The 17,659-nt window shown below is 41.8% G+C and overlaps 1 protein-coding gene across 8 annotated transcripts in view; it reads left to right on the forward strand.

Moving 5' to 3' along the window:
- The window catches only part of CABIN1 (calcineurin binding protein 1), a 168,353-nt gene that overhangs the window by 8,548 nt on the left and 142,146 nt on the right, over positions 1-17,659 (forward strand). For all 8 annotated transcript variants that reach the window (XM_003811073.5, XM_055105565.2, XM_055105564.2 and 5 more), the window contains exons 2-3: positions 15,608-15,685; positions 16,254-16,346. In XM_003811073.5, coding sequence (XP_003811121.4) covers positions 15,683-15,685; positions 16,254-16,346 — 96 coding nt within the window. In that variant the 5' untranslated portion in view covers positions 15,608-15,682. The remainder of the gene's footprint in view (positions 1-15,607; positions 15,686-16,253; positions 16,347-17,659) is intronic.

Below are 17,659 nucleotides of genomic sequence, written 5' to 3' on the forward strand. Positions count from 1 at the left end.
GGTTTCTCCATGTTGGTCAGGCTGGTCTTGAACTCCCGACCTCAGGTGATCCACTCACCTCAGCCTCCCAAAGTGCTGGGATTACAGGCGTGAGTCACTGCGCTTGGCCTTTACCCATTTTTATATCTCTAATTGATTTATCTCTTCTAATTTTATTGGCTAATATTGCACAGGTGGATAGTAGCAGAGATAGTGGACATTTTTGCTTTGTTCTTGATATTAATCTCTGAAATTAATGGACATGCCTCTGAAATAAGGTTTGCCCATGAAATAAGATTTTGGCTTTAGGACTAAGGTGTATTTATATATTAAAGTATCTCAATTTCTGTATTTTCCTGAGTATTTTTTATTATGAATAGATATTGAATTTTGTCAGACTTTCTCTTCTGTGGAGATAATCATGTAATTATTTTTCCCTTAGATGATTACATTGTGTTTTCACATGTGATGTGTGTTTTTTTGTTAGTATCTATTTTTTATTTTTTTATTTTTGATACGGGGTCTCACTTTGTCACCCAGGCCGGCATACAGTGGTGCAATTACTGCTTACTGCTGCCTCAACTTCTCAGGCTCAAATGATCCTCCTCCGTCAGCCTCCCAAGTAGCTGGGATTACAGGCATGTGCCACTATACCCAGCTAATTTTAAAATTTTTTTTGTAGAGATGAGGTCTCCCTATGTTGCCCAGACTGGTCTCAAACTCCTGCCTCAGCCTCCCAAAGTGCTGGGATTATAGGCAGATTACAGTCATGAGCCACCATGTCTGTCCGTTAGTATTTCTTTAAATTTCTCCAACATTTTCATTGCATTTCCTTTTATCTGGAAGTTGTTTATCAGGAGATTCTCAAATTTTTAGATAGACACACCTTTCTTCTGTTGGTGGTGATGGTCATGTTAGTAAATTCTAGTTTTAAGCATTATGATTGGCAAGTGTTGTTTTTAGTATCTTTACTTGATGGAAGATGTTTTCTTTGTGACATGAGCAGTTTTTGTGTGTGTGTGTGAATGTGCTGTGAGCACTGGAGAAGAATATATCATTTCTGTTATCAAGGTGTGGAGTTTGATATACATCTATATCATCTCCTCTATTATGTTGTTTAGATCAATCATCTATCTCCTCATTTTTTCTCCACTTGATTTGTCTTTAAAAAAAATTTTTTTTTTGAGACAAGGTCTCACTGTGTATCCCAGGCTGGAATGCAGTGGTGTGATCATGGCTCACTGCAGCCTTGAACTCCTGGGTTCAAGTGATCCTCCCACTTCAGTCTGCTCAGTAGCTGGGACTACAGGTGCATGTCACCATGCCTAGCTAATTTTTATTTTATTTATTTATTTATTTATTTATTTATTTTAGAGATGGGGGTCTCACTATCTTGCCCAGGGTGGTCTCGGACTCCTGGAGTCAAAGGATCCTCCAACCCCAGCCTCCCAAAGTGCTGGGATTACAGGCATGAGCCACCAAGCCTGGCCATCATTTTAAAATATTTTTGTAGAGACAGGGTCTCGCTATGTTGCCCAGGCTAGTCTCGAACTCTTGGGCTCAAGCCATCTTCCTGCCTTGGCCTGCCAAAGTGTTGGGATTACAGGTGTGAGCCACAGTGCCCGATCAATTTGTCTTTTTAAAAAAATTATTTATTTATTATTTTTTCAAGAGATGGGGTCTTGCTGTGTTGCCCAGGCTGGACTTGAACTTCTGGGCCTTAGCCTCCTGACTAGGTGAAATTACAGGTGCACACTGCCATACTTGGTGCGTGATCTGTCTTGTTTTGAGATTGGTTTGAAGCCTCTAATTTTTAGGGTGTTACTGTTTATGTATCCTTGCATCTCCTTTGGGTTATTCTTTGTTTTTTGTTTTTGTTTTTGTTTTGGAGACAGAGCCTCACTCTGTTGCCCCAGGCTGGAGTGCAGTGGCTCTGCCTCCCAGGTTCAAGCGATTCTCCTGCCTCAGCTTCCCAAGTAGCTGGGATTATAGGCACATGCCACCATGCCCAGCTATTTTTTGTATTTTTAGTAGAGACGGGGTTTCACCATGTTGGCCAGGCTGGTCTCGAATCCCCGACCTCAGGTGATCTACCCACCTTGGCCTCCCAAAGTGCTGGGATTACAGGTGTGAGCCACCGTGCCCGGCCAGCATATTCTTGACTGTCATATCATCAGTGTGAATTGTGCCTTTGTTACATTTAATACTTTTGGGCTTGAATTCTACTTTGATGTCTATCCCTGTGCTATTTTTTTAACAAATTGTATTTCCTTTTATTAGAATTTTTTTATACTTATTATATTTAATTAAATTATTTGACCTTTTTTGGAGTTATAGTTCTGTGACTTTTGACACATGTGTAGACTTGTTACCACCACCATCATTACCACTATCAGGATAAGGAACAGTCCATTGCTTATGGCACCCCTTTACAGACACCTTCCTTTACCCCGGGCTGCCCCTGATGTGTTCTCCATCACTATAGTTTTGTCATTTCAAGAATGTCATGTAAATAGAAATATAATAGTGTACAACCTTTTGAGACTGGCTTTTCTCACTTAGCATAATGCCTTTGAAATTCACCTCAGTTGTTTCATATATCAATTGTTTGTTCCTTCACATTAGTAGTAGTATTCCACTGTATGATATATCACAGTTTATCTACTCACCTAATGAAGGATATTTGAGTTGTTTCCAGTTTTTGGTGATTTGAGTGGAGCTGTAAACATTTTTATACAAGTTTTGCGTGAACATTTCTCTAGGATAAATAACTAGGAGTGAGATTGATGTATCATATGCTAGTGTATGTTGAGTTTTATAAGAAACTGTTTCCTAGCATGGTTGAACCATTTTCCATTTCTATCAGCAGTGTATGATTCTTCCAGTTGCTCTGTGTTGGCATTATCAGTTTTTAAAAAAATACAGCTATTTTAATAGGTGCATATGGTAGCTCATCATGGTTTTAATTCATATTTCTCTAATGATGAATGAGGTTGAGCATCTTTTAATTTACTTACTTGTCTTTGGTGAAGTATCTGTTCAAGTCTTTTGCCCATTTTTTAATTGGTCTTTTTTTATTGTGCCAAAATTTGTATAACATAAAATTTACCATTGTAACCATTTTAAGTGAACAATTCAGTGGCATAAAGAACATTCACAACATTGTATAACTGTGCCACTATCTATTTCCAAAAAATTTTTATCATACCAAACAGAAACTTTGTGTTTATTAGGCAGTAACTCTTGATTCCTCCCTTCTTGCAGGCTGTGGTACTTTCAGTCTCTAGGTACCTTGTATATCAAACAATATTTGTACTTTTGTATATGGCCTATTTTACTTAACATAGTGTTTTCAAGGTTCATTCATGTTATAGAGCGTGTATCACAATTTCATTCCTTTTTATGGCTGAATACTATTTCATTGTATTTGTATACCACATTTTGTTTATCCATATATTGGTGGACACTTGGTTTGTTTCTACCTTTTGGCTATTGTGAATAATGCTGCAGTGAACATGGGTGAACAAGTATCTGTTCAAGTCCTGTTCTTTCAGGTAAAAACCTGAGTGGAATTGCTGGGTCATGTAGCAATTCCATGTCTGACTTTTTGAGGAACTACTAAACTGTTTTCCACAGGGGCTGGACCATTTTACATTCCTACCAGCAGTACATGAGTGTTTGAGTTTTTCTACATCCTTGCCAACACTTGTTATTTTCCATTTCCTTTCTGTTTTTTTTTTTTTTTTTTTTTGATAATAGCCATTCTAGTGGATGGAAATAGTATCTCACTGTAGTTTTGATTTACATTTCCTGGATGACTAATTTACAATTCCCTGATAAGCATCTTATGCACTTACAGGTGTTTTTATATCTTCTTTAGAGAAAATGTCTTTTGAAAGTCATTTACCTGTTTTTTTTTTTTTTTTGAGATGGAGACTTGCTCTGTCACCCAGGCTGGAGTGCAGTGGTGCGCTTTTGGCTCACTGCAAACTCTGCCTCCCGGGCCCAAGCAGTTCTCATGCCTCAGCCTTCTGAGTAGCTGGATTACAGGTGCATGCCACCATGCCCAGCTAATTTTTGTATTTTTAGTAGAGATGGGGTTTCACCATGTTGGCCAGGCTGGTCTCGAACTTCTGGCCTCAAGTGATCTGCCTGCCTCAGCCTCCCAAAGTGCTAGGATTACAGACGTGAACTACCATGCCCAGTCATTTACCCATTTTTAAATTGACTTGTTTGTCTTTTTGTTGTTGAATTGTAGGAGTTCTTTATATATTCTGGATATTAATCTCTTATTAGGTATATGATTTACAGATATTTTCTTCCATTCTGTGTGTTGTCTTTTCACTCTTTTGATAGTGTCCTTTGCATAAGTTTTTTTTTATTATTATACTTTAAGTTTTAGGGTACATGTGCACATTGTGCAGGTTAGTTACATATGTATACATGTGCCACCTTTGCATAAAAGTTTTACATTTTGATGAAGTCTAATTTATCTATTTTTCCTTTTGTTTCCTGTGCTTTTGGTGTCATGCTTAAGAGGCTATTGCCAGATCCAAGGACATGAAGATTTTTCCATATGTTTTTTCCTAAGAATTGCTTCTCTCTTGCTGCTTTCAAGATCTTCTCTTTGGTTTTGGTCTTAATAAGTTGACTATAATGTGTCTCAATGTGGATGTCTTTGAATGTGTACTTCTTAGAGTTCATTGAACTTCTTGGATATGTATGTTAATGTCTTTAATTGGATTTGAGGAGTTTTCAGCCATTATTTCTTCGAATAATTTTTCTACCCCTTTCTCTCTTCTCCCTCAGATACTCATATGATACATACGTTAGTTTTCTAGATGGTATCCCCCATATGTCCCTTTGTCTCTATTCATTTTTCTTTATTCTTTTTATTTTTCTCACACTGGATAATTTCAATTGCCTTTCCTTCACATTCGCTGACCATTTATTTCACCTGCTCACATTTGTTTTTGAATTTTCAGTTGTATTTTTAGTCTTCAGAATTTTTGTTTGATTTCTTTTTAGAATTTCTGTCTCTTTAGTGATAATCTCATCTTGTTCTTACATTATTTTCCTTATTTCCTTTATAATTTTGTTCATCTATCCTGATTTCCTTTAGTTGATTCAGTGTATTTAGGACAGTTAATATTTTTGACTAGTAATTTCAGTGTCTGGTCAGGAATATTTTCTATCAAATTCAGTTTCTCAGGGATGGTTTCTATCAAATTCCTTTTTCCTGTGAATGTGCCACATTTTCTTTTTTCTTTGTATTCTTTGTAATTTTTTTGTTTAGAATTGTACATTCTAAGTATTATAGTATGGATAATGTTGGAAGTCAGATTTCTGACTTTTTCTTGATGAGGGCTGCAGCCATCAATTTTTGACTTTTTCAAACTATTTTTGCAAAATGTATTCCTTGTTGTTTGTGGGCACTGTAGATTCTGTTCCATTATTGCTTTGGTCAGCCAGTGACCTGACAACGATTTCCTTAAATGTCTGATTCAAAAGGGGGGAAAAGGTGTTCCATCTCTTTAAATCTTCTGATAGAAGCCACCTGTGAAAACATCGATAGCCTGAGAAGGCCAAAACCAAGGCAAGTATATACCAGTTCTACAGGGATCTGCCAGACCAACCAAAGTGCACAAACCCACATTTTTGTAGGTTTGGAACCAGCCAGCCACTTTAGGAACATGAGCTGCTATCCCTATAGCCGTGAGTGGTGGGGCCGAGGAATGGGGGATGGTAGCTGAGTCAAGTTATTCTTTTACCAAATATCAGCAGCCTCTGCTCATCAAACGCTCTGCTGGTTGTTTTAAGTGTTCAGTCAGGTTGCAAAGTTTTGTTTTGTTTTGTTTTGCTTTGTTTGAGACAGGCTCTCACTCTGTCACCCAGGCTGAAGTGCAGTGGTGCAATCTCAGCTTACTGTAGCCTCGACCTCCCAGGCTGAAGTTATCCTCCCACTCAGCCTCCCAAGTATCTGGGACTACAGGTATGTGCCACCACGCCCAGCTAATTTATTTTTTTGAGACAGGCTTTCACTCTGTTGCCCAGGCTGGAGTGCGGTGGCACAATCTCAGCTTACTGCAGCCTCAACCTCCTGGACTCAAGTGAGCCTCCCAACCTCAGCCCCCAAGTAGCTGGGACAACAGGCATGTGCCTCCACGCCCAGCTAATTTTTTTGTATTTTTTTGTAGAGACAGGTTTTCACTATGTTGCCCAGGCTGGTCTCGAACTCCTGAGCTCAAGTGATCCACCCATCTCTGTCTCCCAAAGTGCTAGGATTATAGACTTGATCCACCGTGCCTGGACTAATTTTTTTTATGTTTTGTAGAAATGAGGTCTCACTCTGTTGCCCAGGCTGGCCTCAAACTCCTGGGCTCAAGCAATCATCCTGTGTTGGCCTCCCAAAGTACTGGGATTATAGGTGTGAACCACCATGCCTGGCCAGGTTCCAGAGTTTGAAACAGTAGATTTTGATGATTATTTTCCTAGTTTACTGGTTGTTTTGGTGGAAGGACTGGCCTTTTCATTCTTGTAGCAGTGTCTTTTGTAAAGCAAGAGTTTTTAAATTTGGAAGTTCAGTTTATTGAGTTTTTTGCTTATGGATTGTGTTTTTTTGTGTTGTCTGAAGGCTTGTCTAACCCTAGGTTTCAAGGATTTTCTCCTGTGTTTTCTTTGTTTTGTATTTTATGTTTAGAAATGATCCATTTTGAGTTATTTTTGTATTACATGTGAATTTTTGGTCAAGGTTCTTTTTCTTTTTTCTTTTTGAATATGGATGTTCAGTTGTTCCAGAACCATTTGTTGCAAAGAAGATTCTTTCTCCATTGAATTGCCTTTGCACCATAGTCAGTAATAAATTGGCCATTTTCATTTGGGTTCTTATGGACTCTGTATTTTGTTTCATTGATTTATGTGTCTGTTCATTTACTAACACTACGCTGCCTTGATTATTACAGCTTTATTGTAAGTTTTTAAATTGTGTAGTGTGATCCGTCCAATATTACTATTCTTTTCAAAACTGGGTCATTCTAGTACCTCTCTGGCCTTCCATTAAATCTTTCTGTCAGCTTATCTATAATTACAAACAGACCCTGCTGTGATGTTTATTGGGATTGCACTAAATCTGTAGGTCTGTTTGGGGGAAAACTGACATCTTTACTACGTTGAATCTTCCAGTTCATGAACGTGGTATGTCTTTCCATTTGTTTAGGTCTACTTTGAGTTAGTTCACCACTGTTTTCTTGGTTTCAGAATATAGACTTTGTACATATTTTGTTATATTTATACATAATTTTTGGAGCTATTGTAAATGATATTCTTTTTTTCAATTTTGATTTCTAGTGTTTATTGCTAGTATGCCGAAATACAATTACTTTTATGTGTTGACCTGTACCCTATGACTTTGCTAAACACACTTAGAAGTTCTAGGGCTTTATTTTCTAGATTACTTGAGATTTTCTATTAAAGGCAATCATGCTATCTCTGAAAAGGGACAGTTTTATTTTTTTCTGTGTAATCTCTTTCCACTTAACTTATTTTTCTTGCCTTAACGTAGTAGCTAGGGCTTCCAGTATATTGTGGAATAGGACAGATGACAGTGGATATCCTTGCCTTGTTTCTTGATCTTGGAGGGAAATTAAGTATGCTGTTAGCTGTAAATACCTTTTATCAGATTGCTATGGTTTGAATGTATCCCCCACAGTTTATATGTTGGAAATGTAATCCCCGATGCAACAGTGTTGACAAGTGGAACCTTTAAGAGTTGATTAGGTCATGAGGGATCTGCCTTTATGAGTGGATTAATGTTGTTATTGTGGGAATAGGTTCATTATTGCAAGGATGGGCTTGTTACAGAAGTGAGTTCATCCCCCTTTTGCTTTGTCATGCTCTGTCACCCTTCTGCCTTCCACCACGCAGTGATGCAGTAAGGCCTTTGCCAGGTACTGGCACTGGCGCCATGCTCTTTGACTCTCCAGTTTCCAGGACTGTGAGCCAATACATTACTGTTTTTTTATAAATTACCCAGGCTCAGATATTCTGTTATAGCAGCACCAAATTGACTAAGATACAGATTGAGGAGGTCTCTTCCACTTTGGGTCTACTGGCAGGTTTTTTTTTTTTTTTTAATCATTACAGTCATGCTTCAGAGATATTGTGGGTTTGGTTCCAGACCACTGCAATAAAGTGAATATCTATCACAATAAAGCAAGTCACACAAATTTTTTGGTTTCCCAGTACATATAAAAGTTAATGTTTATACTGTACTATAGTCTATTAAGTGTGCAGCAGCATTATATCTAAAAAAATGTACATACCTTAGTTAAGAAATACTTTATTGCTAAAAAATGCTGACACAGAAACCCAAAGTAAGCACATGCTCTTGGAAAAATGACACTTATCAACTTTCTTGACAAAGGGCTGCCACAGACTTTCAATTCATCAAAAACACAGTACCTGTGAAGCTCAATACAGTAAAGCACAGAAAAATGAAGTGTGTCAAAAAAACGGGGACTGTTAAAGTCCTATTTCAGCTGAGATGGGAATGCTCCTCCTCATATGGGAGTGCTGCAGTCCATGGTGTTAACAGAACCATCAGTGAGCCATGTCTCTGCAGGCTGCCTCTGCATTGAGGTACTTCTGAAGCTTGCCCTGTCCTTCAAAGGTCATCCTGTGAATGATGGATGCTGGTCGTGGAGAAAGATTTGACTGAAAAGTTAAATGTGTCCTGTCCTCCAGTCGTTTTTTTCCAGCCCTTGTTCTGTCTTTGTTATGGAGAGGTGCAGTTATATGACTATTCCATCCTTAGGAATATGGTTACAGGGCTCAGCTTCCTTATCTCTAATATGAGGATGCACGTTTGTTCTGCACAGGAAGCACTTTGTTTTCTGCTTGACTTGTGGTACTTCTCCCTGTGTGGAGGGTATGACTGAATAACAGGTGAGCTGTCTAGAAACCACTCATGTACTCACTTGTCTCTTCCTTCATGGGATTTGGTACCAGATATAGTGGTACAAAGATAAATAGGACAGGACTGCTGCCTTTGGGAAGTTTACAAGGCTATTAAGAGGGACAGACCCAGAGGCAGGGTGATTTCCACTGAAGAGGTGAGGGCGTGTAGAGGGGACATTTAGAAAGAACCATCTCTTGCTGTGCCAAATCAGTGTAAGATTTTTAGTTTTAAAAAGATGTTTTATTTGTATATCTTAGGAAAAATTCTTGCAGGTACTCGATATTTAAAAACTCAAGGCCAGGTACGGTGGCTCATACCTATAACAGCACTTTGGGAGGCCGAGACAGGTGGATCGCTTGAGGCCAGGAGTTTGAAACCAGCCTGGCTAACATGGTGAAACCCTGTTTCTACTAAAAATACAAAAATTAGCCAGACGTGGTGGAGCATGCCTGTAATGCCAGTTACTCAGGAGGCTGAGACATGAGAATCACTTGAACCCAGGAGTTGGAGGTTGCAGTGAGCCTCAAGCCAAGGCCTCAAGCCGAGGCGCTTGAGCTAAGGGTTCAAGACCAACCTGGACAACATAGTGAAACCCCGTCTCTACAAAAAAACAATTAAAAATTTAGCCAGGCATGGTGCCATGCATTTGCAGTCCCAGCTACTGAGGAAGCTGAGATGGGAAGATTGCCTGAGCCCAGGAGGCTGAGGCTGCAGTGAGCTGAGGTGAGATTGTGCCACTGCACTCCAGCCTGGGCAACAGAGTGAGACCCTGTCTTAAAAAAAAAAAAAAAGGTAGTTGCTAGTAAAGGGGATTATACAGTACATGTTCAAAGCCCCCACAGTCTTCCCAATGTGTCCATTATTCTGGCTTCTTCTTAATTTTGCTACTGGAAATTTTGGAGTAGCTGAGGAAGAGTGGTAATGATGGAGTGGAAATAGAAGGCAGTGGGCAGAAGGGGTGCTGGTCTCATGGACCTAATGTATGTGATGAGTCTATATGAGAATCATTTTTTAGGTCCTCCTTGATGAAATGTTGTGTAGACAGTAAAACTGTATACCTACAAGTATGCCTCAGTTCAGTATGTGTCTGTGCCCAGGAGACACATTGAAAAGCAGTGCCCAGCTTAAAACTTGGGTTCTGCTGCCCACCAGCTGGGCAGCCTGAGGCAAATCACCTAACGTGGCAAGCCTGAGGTACCTCCCTATAAAATGGGAGCTGGTCTTTGTGAGTTTTTGATTAGCATGTAATACTTGGGCATTGAATAGCTTTTTGCTGGTACTTTTATTAGAGAATTGGAAATTTTGTTTTCTGCTTTATGGAGTGATGTTGATGATGCATAAGTGATGGCCCAACAGCCTGAGCAAATACAATTCATTCTATGGCCATCAGCAAACCTGTTCGGAGCTCTTGCAGGGCATCAGTTGTGGCTCTTAGCTGAAGCATAATAGCTCACAGCTGTGCATGTCCAGGGGCAGGCAGGAGACTCTTTGCCAAGGCATGTCACTTTTTGCTGTGCTAGAAAGAGTACTGGGCTTTGAGTCCTATTTTTGTCTCTTTTTAGCATTATGACTTTGGGCAGGTCAGCTAGTCTCCCTAAGCCTTGGTTTCCTAATCTGGAAAATGGGGATGATAATGCCTATTTTGTAAGGCTGCATTAAATTCAAGTGAGATAATGTGAATGTGCTTTGTAAATGTCTAGAATGGACTGGAGATTTGGAGAGGTGCCAAGTGCTGCTGTTTTTTAGATTATGTTAAAGCCAGCACAGGTGCCCTTTTAGTGGGGAGAGTTGACTTGAGTTTTAACATAGAACAATTTTGAAAATAATTAGGAAGCCTGAAATTTGTATTTGTTCTCCTACACTGTGGACTGTTTTCAGGGTGTTTGGGTTCTGCTGATCATGGTACTCAGGGAGCTGTTGCTTCAGGGAATCCAGGTGCCTTCTTTATGGAGGAGGTGGGAGGGATTGGGCTGGGGCAGGGACTCAGACAGCATATGGGGCCAGACACCCCACTCTGGGGTTTCTCACTGTTTTTTTTCTCCAACTTGCCTAGTTATTTAGTCATTCATCTGTCCTGAGAGGCCATCTCCTGTCAGCTCTGCGATTGGACTTGCACCCACCATAGTCCTGGAGACAAAGAAGCATATGCCCCAGGGGAAGGCACAGGCACACCTGGCACCATCCTGGTAGTGGTTGGATGCGTTCCTTTGAGACATTACTTAGGAAGCAGATGAGCTTTCTTCCTTGTGGAATAGGTTGGCCTTGGCATGATGGCTGTATTGATGTTCTCCCACCCATGCACATGGACCCTGCCACCGCCACACAGAGACCTGATCCTTCAGCCATTAATGGGCCCCTCCCTTGTTTTTCCCTAGGAGGATCCAGTTGGCATCTAGGAAGACTTGCCATGACTTAGAGCTAGCACCTGTCCTGCAGAAAGTGGGTTGAGAGGCCTGTGTCTTGGCATAAGTGCCACTCTCTGATTTTTCTCCTGCCTCTGTGGGGTGGCAGGGGGCAGGAGAAAAGTCAGTGTGGGTGTGACATGGGGAATCCCAGCTAAGTCTGCTGGTCTCTGGTCAGAGGAGCTCCACGCTAGTCAAGCTATTGTCGCCATTTTATATACAAGGACACCAAGGGTTGTAAAGGATCAGGGAGTCAGGTATCTGAGACACAACTCAGCCACACTCTAAAATCTTCCTATTCCAAATCCAGTGTCCTTTCCATTTTTCCTTCTTACAACCCCAGGTCTAGGTAGGACAGCTGATTTTTACAGTAAGATAGTGGTGAAAAAAAATCGACCAATGGGTAGTTCCTGAGTGACTGCTCTGTAAGTGAAGGCAGCAGTTCAGACGGAGGCTATGTGATGCTCAGTGGGATTAGAGGTGTTTTCAGATTCAGTGCACAGAGCCCAGTGGGTGAGCAGCAGAGAGTGGCTGTGAAGTGGGGGTTTGAGAGGCTCTCCCACTTCTTCTAATCTCCAGTGGGCTCCATAGCTGGCCCCTGGGGCTATAAGTTCTGCTTACTGGGAGTCATCAGGGTGTGGCTTGAGCTGCAGTTCTGGCCATGGGCTGTCGGCCTGCCTTGAGGATGACCAGAGCCTATCTGAGACTTTATTTGGAGTAATGTCTTTGTATTTTGAAAACAAGTTCAACTTTGTTCCTAATTGGAAACTATTCTATTGATTGTTTACTTCTGGATATTTAAAGAAATGGTAAAATATGCAAACAAAATTTACCATTTTACCCACTTTTTAAGTGTACAGCTCAGTGGCATTATGTACATTCACATTGTTGTGTTACCATCACCACCATCCATCTCCAAAACTCTCTTCATCTTGAAAAGTTGAAATGCTATACCCATTAAACAGTAACTCTCTATTGCCCTCTCCCTCTCTGGCAACCACCATTCTACTTTCTGTCTGTATGAATTTTCCTATTCTATTTTCCACCTATAAGTGGAATCATATAATATTTGTTCTTTTGTGTCTGGCTTATTTTACTTAGTGTAGTTTTTAAAGTTTATTTCATGTTGTATCATGTGCTAGAGTTTCCTTCCTTGTTAAGTTTGAATAGTATTCTGTTGTATGTATACACCACATTTTGTTCATTCATCTGTTGTTGGACACTTGGGTTGCTTCTTACCTTTTGGCTATTGTGAATAATGCTGCTATGAACATGAGTGTGCAAGTGTCTGTTCAAGTCGCTGCTTTCATTTATTTTGTGTATATAGCCAGATGTGGAATTTCTGGGTCATGTAGTAATTCTGTATTTAATTTTCTGAGGAACTGCCATACCTTTTTCCATAGTAGCTGCACCATTTTACATTCTCACCAGGAATGTACAAAGACTCCAGTTTCTCCAGGTCCTCATCAATACTTGTTATTTTCTGGCTTTATTTTGCTTTGATAACAGCCTAGATGGAGGGTTTTAATGCTATAGTTTCTACTTTTTTTCATATTGTATAGTGGTCCCAGTGTCCATTTTGGCATAGCTTATGATAAAGTTGCAGTTTCTGGCCAGGCACGGTGGCTCACTGTAATTCCATGCCTGTAATCCCAGCACTTTGGGAGGCCGAGGTGGGTGGATCACCTGAGGTCAGGAGTTCAAGACCAGCCTGGCCAACATGGTGAAACCCCGTCTCTACTAAAAATACAAAAAATTAGCCAGGCGTGGTGGCAGATACCTGTAGTCCCAGCTACTCAGGAGGCTGAGGCAGGAGAATCACTTGAACCCGGGAGGTGGAGGTTGCAGTGAGCCGAGATCGCGCCACTGCACTCCAGCCTAGGCAACAGGGAGAGACTCCGTCTCAAAGAAACAAAAACAAACACAAAAACTGCAGTTTCCAAACTTTTGATTAGCAGTATTCTTTTTTTTCTAAATGTGGAACCCAGGAGATAAAACAGCTATCAGTCTAGGAAAGGTTTGAGTCTTCTTTGTCTGTGAGAAAGTACTTCCTTCCTTGCATGAACCCTTAAGAGAACTCAGAGCCTATTGTGAAAGCCTGTGCTAGAAGTCATTGCTGTAAGCACTGGTGACAGTGGCAGTCATTTTAAATTTATTTTATTATTATTTTTAATAGAGACAGGGTCTCACCTTATTGCCCAGGCTGGTCTCAAACTCCTGGGCTCAAGCAGTCCTTCCGCCTCAGCCTCCACAAGTGCTGGGATTACATGAGCCACTGTGTCCAGCCCCTAGCAGTTATTTTAATTGATAAAAGTGGAGCACGTGTTCAATCTGTCTGTTTGAGGCTTATCCCACTGCCTGCTGGGCCCTTCCAGCCCCTTCTGCCAGCCTCTCAGCTAGGACTTTTAATGGGTCCTCCTTCTGCCCTCCCTGACGTATTTGGTAGTGTCCATATCCCCATCCCAGTTCCTCGGGCCAGCCTCCCAGGTGTCAGGTCCTGTGAGTCTACCTCCTAGTGGGATTCCCCTTCATCCCTGCTGTCACGGGTCCATCTGGGATCCTGGCATCTTTTTAAAAATAAGAGCTTTATAATTTACATGCCATGTAGTTCCCCTAAAGTGTACAAATTCAGTGGTTTTTAGTATATTAACAGAGTTGTGTAACCACCACCACAATCAGTTTTAGAACATTTTTGTCATCCCAGAAAGAAACCCTAAACCCCTTGGTAGTTGCTCCCCGGTTGTCCTTCTCCCCAAGCCCACTAAACCAGCGGTTCCCATCCATTTGGCACCAGGGACTGGTTTCTTGGAAGACAATTTTTCCACGGACCAGAGGCAGAGGGCAGGGATAATTTCTGGATGAAACTTTCACTTCACATCATCAGGCATTAGTTAGATTCTCATAAGGAATGCACAACCGAGATCCCTCGCATGCACAGTTCACAATAGGGTTTGTGCTCCTATGAGAATCTAATGCTCCTGCTAATCCGACAGGAGGCAGAGTTCAGGCAGTAATGCTTGCTCACCTGCCGCTCATCTCCTGTTCTGTGACCCAGTTCCTAACAGCCCATGGACCAGTACTGGTCTGTGGCCTGGGGGCTGGGGACCCCTGCACTAAACTATTTTCTATCTCTATAGATTTGCCTATTCTGGACATTTCATATAATTGGAGCCGGAAGGTACATGCTGTTTTGTATATGACTTCTTTCATTTAACATAATGTTTTCAAGGTTCTTCTGTGTTGTAGCATGTATCAGAACTTTATTCCTTTTTATGATTGAATACTAAATACTCCTTTATATGGACATACTTCATTTTATTTATCCATTCATCAGTTGGTGGACATTTAGGTTATTTCCACCTTTTAGCTTTTAGAAATAATGCCTCTGTGAACATTCATGAACAAGTTTTGGCGTGGACATGTTTTCATTTCTTTCGGGTAGATACACATAGGAGTGGAATTCCCTGGTCATATGCTAGCTCTGTTTAACATTTTGAGGAACTAGCAGACTGTTTTCCACAAGGGTTGCACCAGTTTACATTACCAGCAACAATGCATGAGATTCTAAATCTCCACATCTTTGCCAATCCTGTCATCTTTTGCAGCCTTCAGACTAGTCTGCCTATCTCTAATTATTTTTCTATTATCTTTCTAAAACATAGGCAAAACATTTTGTTCTCCCTAAAACACCCATTGATTCCCTGTTGCCTACAGATAAAGTTCATGGCCTCTGTGTTGTGACTTGGCCCTCAACTACCTTTCCATCCTCCATTCACATCCCTGCTCTAAGGCCTTGTCTTCTAGTTTTCCCATCACACCTCGCTCTCCCTGCCTCTTTGCTTCACTGTCTTCCACTGCAGTGTATTCCATTCTTCAAGGCTTGATGCAGTAACTTACTCCTTTGCCTTCCTTAATCGCTTTGAATTGTTCTCTGCTGCCTTTAGATGTTGCCTGTGTTTCTTTTCGTATCATTCAGGTTTTGAAAAAAATAATAGGCTTGTTACCTCTGCTAGCAGTGATCCCTGGGGGCAAGGATTGTTCTCACTCTTTTGTGTGCCTGGCACCTGATGCATTGCCAGGAAATGATGAATGCTATCGTAAGGGACCAAGGAGCTCCTTGTGTGTTAGACCACACCGCTGTCCCAAGGCAGCTCTTCACTGGCCTGTCTGCATAGAGCTCAGGGAAGGACTGGTTCCTGGTGGACCTTGGCACTGTGACCTTCCTGGCTCTTCATAGGCCTTGTCTCAGTTTGTCCTATTTCCTTTCTAGGAGAGTTGTGGACTGGGGCAACCTTTGCCAGTGATGAGAAGAGATGCTGCGTGGCAGTGCTGAATCTCTCTGAATATGGTAAGGACTGATGCCTGCCTATTTTGCGGACCTCAGTGTTCTTTTGTTACTTTACTCCTGGGGGCGAGGGGCATTTTCCTGTTAGACTCTGAAGGCTCTTATTATGGAGTAGCCTTCCTCCCAGGAAGGCTGTTGGCACCTTTGAGGGTGTGAGATTGCTTGCCTGGTGGTTGAAGCGGCTTGCAGGACCTTGTCACAGTTGCTGGAAAGACATAAAGTTAACATGTTTTGTTGAAATCTGTTGTTCCATTACCTGGGTCTTCTACTGTGTTGAGCTGTTGCTGGGGTGTCCCCAGTGTCTGTTGCTTTTGCAGTGGACAGTACCCAGGACATACTTTCTGCACAGATTGGCATAACCCTCCCCCCTCACCCCCCCACCCCCCGCCCTTCTTTTTTTTTTTCTTTAGAGGATGATTTTTTTGTTCATTCCCCACATCTGAGAAGGCCATAGCTTTTCAAGGTAGAATAGATCATATGCTGGAGCAGAATTGTATTCATCTGTGGGTATTTGAAGAGATGAGTGACATCTCAAAGCAACTTGTCTCTTCCACCAAACCCCTGTTTCTAGATTCGAATTGCAGCCTTAAATGCCAGCTCCACCATTGAGGATGATCATGAAGGAAGCTTTAAAAGTCACAAAACCCAGACAAAGGAGGCTCAGGTACGTAATGCGAGGTCTTCTCTGTAGGTAGACCTTCTCATTTCTATAGAGGGAACCTCATTTTAAATACATTTAGGCATCTCCTCAGTGGGGTTTTAGGGGGAACTTCCATTTTGAAAGATGGCTAGCTCTCCATCTCCTGTTAAACCTGTTTTACTTAGGAGACGATCATATTGAGGAGAAATTATATTTATTCTATCAGTGTATGTGAAGGCCAGCTCAGCCCCCAGGCCCACTTCCATGCACCCCATTCTTTGTGCAGCCCTCAGGAGTTGGGATACCCAGGGAATGGTAGAATATTAATGGTAGATGGTGTTTCGAGGTTCCCTAGTGTATTGCCCTCACTTTACAGTGTGATGAGACTCTTGAGGGGAGCAGCCTAGACTGGGATCACCCTCCAGGTCAGTGAGGGAGCCAGGTCCAACCTCAACTCCTAGATTGTTGGTCACTCCTCTTTCCCATGAGGCCTGGCATCTCTTCCATTTCTGCCTTCTTCTTTCCATCCATTCATCTCCATACCCTTGTCCTATCCTAGTGTAATAAGAGTTTGCTCCTGCCTTTGTTTTCCCTGAAATAAACATATGCCTTCCCTTCCACCCCCCTGCATTTTATGGTAGAAATCAGGACAGTTCCAGAGCTGTCTCAGAAGTCTACTAGTCACCTGTCCCTAGTCTGCAAGGCATGTCAGTGAGGCTCAACCTACCCAGTGCCCCCTCCCTCCCACAGGAGATTGTCATCCTCCCCAGGCAATGATCAGGCTATGGCAGAGTGATGAGTAGAAAAACATGGAAACCAGGCCGGGTGCGGTGGCTCATGCCTGTAATCCCAGCACTTTGGGAGGCTGAGGTGAGTGGATCACTTGAGGTCAGGAGTTCGAGACCAGCCTGGCCAACATGGTGAAACCCCGTCTCTACTCAAAGTACAAAAATTAGCTGGGCGTGGTGGTGCACGTCTGTAGTCCCAGCTACTAGGGAGGCTAAGGCAGGACAATAGCTTGAGCCTGGAAGGCAGAGGTTGCAGCGAGCTGAGATCATGCCACTGCACTCCAGCCTGGGTGACAGAGCAAGACCCTGTCTCAAAAAAAAAAAAATAAAAAAGAAAAGAAAACAATGGAAACCAGCTTTTGTTTGTTTATTTTAAGAGATAGGGTCTCACTCTGTTACCCAGGCTGGAGTGTAGTGGCATGGTCACAACTCATTGTAACCTCTAACTCCTGGGCTCAAGCAGTCTTCCTGTCTCAGCCTCCTGAGTAGTTTAGGACTACAGACACCAGGCCACCATGCTCAGCTATTTTTAAATTTTTTTGTAGAGAC

The sequence above is a fragment of the Pan paniscus genome, chromosome 23, assembly GCF_029289425.2.
Source record: "Pan paniscus chromosome 23, NHGRI_mPanPan1-v2.0_pri, whole genome shotgun sequence".
NCBI lineage: Eukaryota > Metazoa > Chordata > Mammalia > Primates > Hominidae > Pan > Pan paniscus.